Source organism: Anomalospiza imberbis, unplaced genomic scaffold (genome assembly GCF_031753505.1).
Source record: "Anomalospiza imberbis isolate Cuckoo-Finch-1a 21T00152 unplaced genomic scaffold, ASM3175350v1 scaffold_508, whole genome shotgun sequence".
Taxonomy (NCBI): Eukaryota; Metazoa; Chordata; class Aves; order Passeriformes; family Viduidae; genus Anomalospiza; species Anomalospiza imberbis.
In genome coordinates, this window is record NW_027100118.1 from 70,533 (window position 1) to 75,000 (window position 4,468).

At 57.0% G+C, this 4,468-nt stretch overlaps 1 protein-coding gene across 1 annotated transcript; it reads left to right on the plus strand.

The window, feature by feature from the left end:
• Positions 1 to 3,645: 3,645 nt before the first annotated feature.
• On the plus strand, positions 3,646 to 4,143 carry LOC137467040 (olfactory receptor 14J1-like; the record flags this gene model as incomplete). The annotated part of the gene is made up of 1 exon (XM_068178600.1): positions 3,646 to 4,143. A coding segment is annotated over exon 1 (498 nt), but the record flags the coding sequence as incomplete, so codon positions are not given.
• Between the last annotated feature and the right edge of the window lie 325 nt (positions 4,144 to 4,468).

The window sequence follows — 4,468 nt, forward strand, 5'->3', positions numbered from 1 at the left end:
GGCTTCCCAGGGCTGTCCTGCAGAGCAGCTCCTGCAGCCCTCAGGGCTCTTGGCCAGCCCAGGGGATGTGCCACCTGCCCAGGGGCAGCTCTCAGCCTGCCTGGCACCTCCCCATGGACAGTGCAGGGGAGCTGTGGGTGCAGGGAGTGACTCCTGCCAGGGCAGGTCCTGCTGCTGTGGAGAGGGTGCTGTGTGGGCCAGAGCTGCTCAGAGCTCCAGCTCATGCCCAGCTCATTTTTGAGGGGACTTGTCATGACCTCATTCAAGGCAGGCGTTTCCTGCTTGAGGCTCTGCTTTCCTGAATCTGTACTCCCACTTTTCCCTGGCTCAGCTTGGTGGCAATGGAAACTCAGCTGTGCAGGGCAGAGCAGGGGCTGAGGCTCTTAAACCATCACCTGAGGATTCCTGGGAACCTCAGCAAGTGCCTCCCCCTGCCCAGCCTCCAGACCCATCCAGCATCACCTTTCCATGGTGCCCAGGCCTGGGGGAGCTGTTCTTTAATCCCTGCAGGGCTGAGCAGCTGCAGGGCAGAGCTGGCCCAGGGGCCGGGCTGGGCTCTGGCAGCTCTGGCAGGGAAGAAGCCCGCGGCCACAGGAGCAGCTGGGGCTGGGACAGCTCCAGCAGCAGAGCCGTGGGCAGGGAGGGAGGGAGGCAGTGCTGAAGGAAGCCCTGGCTCAAGGGAGATGTGGCACCTGCCAGCCCTGCCCTGCAGGGCAGACACTGCCCTGAGCAGCACAGCTCTTGTGTCCCCTCCCAGCCAGCACAGCCCTCAGCCCAGGGCTCGGGGCCCTCAGTCCCTCCTGGGCAGCACCAGAGATGAAGGGCATCTCTCCGGCCATGTGTCCATTCCCTGATGACCAGGGCCTGGGGGCCACTGTCCTTCCCTGGTGCTGCCTGGCAGGGGCTGGGGCAGGACTGGGCAGGGAAAGGCTTTTCCTCAGGCCTGGCTCTCTCGCTCCTTGCCTTGCCCAGGTGCTCCTGGCATTGCTGACGGGCTCTCTGGAATGGCAGTTCCAGCTGCAGGGTCAGGCCCAGCCCTTGGGCTCCTCCTGTGCAGGCTGAGCACAGCAATGGGGTGTTCCAGCTCCCTGTGCCCGGGGAGCTCTGGGCAGGGCAGGCTGGGAGGCTGGCCATGAGCCGACTCTCCTCAAGCAGTGCCATGGACAGGACCCTTAGTGTGTTATTGGGATGCCGTCCGAGCTATGAGCTGCCTCCAGGGGACACCAGAGGACAGGAGAGTCCTTGGCCAGGAGTGGGGCTGAGACTCTGAGAAAGGCTGAGCCAGTTTGCTCTGCTCTGGGTTCCTCTGCTCTCAGCTGTGTCAGGCTGATTTCCAGGGGAACACAGGGACTGCCCTCGATCTCAGAAAGGGCAGCTGGGGACAGATGGAGCGACAGAGCAGCTCCCCTCACCCTTCACTGAGTTACAGCCAAGGCTTTTGCATTGCACAGTTCTCTCTGATCTCCCTGGGCACAGCAGGAAACCCTCTCAAACTGCCTTTGGCCATCATGGCTCCTTAGCCCTGGGACAGGAGATGCTGCCAGGCTCCTCTGCCTCAGGAGCAGTTTGGGCTGATAAAATCCAGCGCCAGGACTGGCCTCTGTTCCCGTTCCCATGACGCCACTGCTGCAGAGCAGAGCTGACTCTTCGGTGTCCATGGGCAGAGCCCCTGCTCATCACAGCAACGGGGCCAGATCCCAGCAGAGCTCCAGGCACAGGGCTGAATAAACAGCTCTGAGAAAAGGAAAATTGGGTGGCCCAGAGTGGCAGGGGCAGGGCTGGGAGAAAGGGCTTGGACATTGCTCAGCAAAATCTCCCCTGACTTGTCACTGCCTCCTCTCTGAACAGGCCCCCATGTGCAGCCACAACCAATGTCCAACAGCAGCTCCATCAGCCACTTCCTCCTGCTGGCACTGGCAGACACACGGCAGGAACATCCCAATGCCCACAGACCCTGTGAGTACATTCTCTGATCATCTCTTGTGCAGAGCAGCCAGGGTGCCCAGGGCTGTCCTGCAGAGCAGGGTCCTGCAGCCCAGGGCTTGGTTTTTGAATGTGAGCAGTGATAACAAAAACTGGGGCAAAGAATTCCTTGGACCTACTCCAATGGGTTGAGCCAGGGGTGTGTAACTGGGGTAACTGAATTTCCTTTTGGATGTTCCTGTAAAATATCCTAATTAATTAAACTTAATAAATTGTTGAAATCGATGGCTGGGTGTGCCCCATCCCCACTGGGACACCTGGAAACTTGCAATAAAGGTCTGGTTTTTACTTTACTGGTCTAACACTATGACAAGGGATTTTTTTTCTCTTTTGATTGTAAAAAACAGGGGGATGAGAGAAGCAGAACAGGAATTGTAATCAGATATTCAGAGAACATTCTGAGTTGAAAGGGACACACAGGATCATCAAAGGAATGTGTGAACATTTACAGAGACTCCAGAACTGTGACTTTGGGTGGTCAGTCTCTCTGCTGGCAGCCTCCCAAAGGGCCTTCAGCCACTCCTCAGCCCTGGACAGCAGCAGCATCACCTTTGCAGGGCCCAGCAGGGCTCTCCTGAGCTGCCCTCGCCCAGCTGCACACAGACCCTGCCCCAGCCAGGGCCCTGCACACAGGCAGGTTTCTGTAGGGCCGGGCCGAGGGCACACAGGGTGGGATGGGCTCTGTGAGCGCTGGCAGGGACAAGGCGCCTCTCAGGAGGGAATGTCCAGGCCCAGGGAGATGCTCAGGGAAGCAGAGGGGGCTGAACAGAGCAGTGCAGGGGGAACAAGCCCATCCAGCCCCTCACCTTCCCTCAGTCACAGGGAATCCTTTGCCTCTCACATTTCTCAGTGGCAAACTCTGGGTGCATCAGGAATGCTGGGGATTTCTGACCTCAGAGAGCAAGGAATGATGTGTGGGTAGGAAGACAATTCCTAAATCCAACTCCTGCCATCTATTTCCCTTAGAAGTCTGAGTGCAGATGCTACCAACCCTTTCTGTGTTAGGAGTGATTCCCCTGAGAAATCCTTGTCGCTCTGCCACATGGCCACAAACCCAGGTCAGCGGGGCAGGGATGTTTCCTCGAGAGCTCCCAGGCACAGCCCTGGCTGCTCCTGGCACACTCAGCCAGCACAACTGGAGCTCAGGCAGGGGCCTGGGTGAAGGTTTTCCCAGATCAGGAACAAAGGTGGGTGAGTCCCAGCAGGACAGTCTACAGGGAATGGCCCAGGTTTGGCTCCAAGCAACCTCTCCTTGAGGTTGAGTGACTTGTCACTGTCCTTTCTGCCTGAACAGGTCCCCATGTGCAGCCACAGCCAATGTCCAACAGCAGCTCCATCAGCCACTTCCTCCTGCTGGCACTAGCACACACGCGGCAGCTGCAGCTCCTGCACTTCTGCCTCTTCCTGGGCATCTCCCTGGCTGCCCTCCTGGGCAACGGCCTCATCATCAGCGCCGTAGCCTGCGGCCACCACCTGCACACGCCCATGTTCTTCTTCCTGCTCAACCTGGCCCTCAGCGACCTGGGCTCCATCTGCACCACTGTCCCCAAAGCCATGCACAATTCCCTCTGGGACACCAGCACCATCTCCTACTCAGGATGTGCTGCACAGGCTTTCTTCTTTCTTTTCTTCATCACAGCAGAATTTTCCCTCCTGACCGTCATGTGCTACGACCGCTACGTGTCCATCTGCAAACCCCTGCACTACGGGACCCTCCTGGGCAGCAGAGCTTGTGCCCACATGGCAGCAGCTGCCTGGGCCAGTGGCTTTCTCAATGCTCTGCTGCTCACAGCAAATACATTTTCCCTTCCCCTGTTCCAGGGCAATGCCCTGGGCCAGTTCTTCTGTGAAATCCCCCAGATCCTCAAACTATCCTGCTCCAAATCCTACCTCAGGGAACTGGGGCTTATTGTGCTAATTGCTCTTCTATATTTTGGCTGTTTTGTGTTCATTATTTTCTCCTATGTGCAGATCTTCAGGGCCGTGCTGAGGATCCCCTCTGAGCAGGGACGGCACAAAGCCTTTTCCACCTGCCTCCCTCACCTGGCCGTGGTTTCCCTGTTTATCAGCACTGGCACTTTTTCCTACCTGAAGCCCCCCTCCATGTCCTCCCCATCCCTGGATCTGGCCCTGTCAGTTCTGTACTCGGTGGTGCCTCCAGCCCTGAACCCCCTCATCTACAGCCTGAGGAACCAGGAGCTCAAGGCTGCACTGTGGACACTGATGACTGGATGCTTTCAGAAACATTGAACTGCTGGCCAATTTCTGGCAAATCACTTTTAATAAAAGTCATATTTGATACATCTTTTTGGTTTCATTTTGAAGGTTCTTTTTCTGTATTTTACTATTTCCATATTGTCCTCAAGGAAGTGTCTTTGATCACTTCTCATTTTATTTCTCTCTACCTTCCCTGTGGCCACAGACTGTGCCAGTGAGGGGCTGCACTCTCGGTGGCTTTCAAGAAACTCAAGGATGTCCCAGCAAA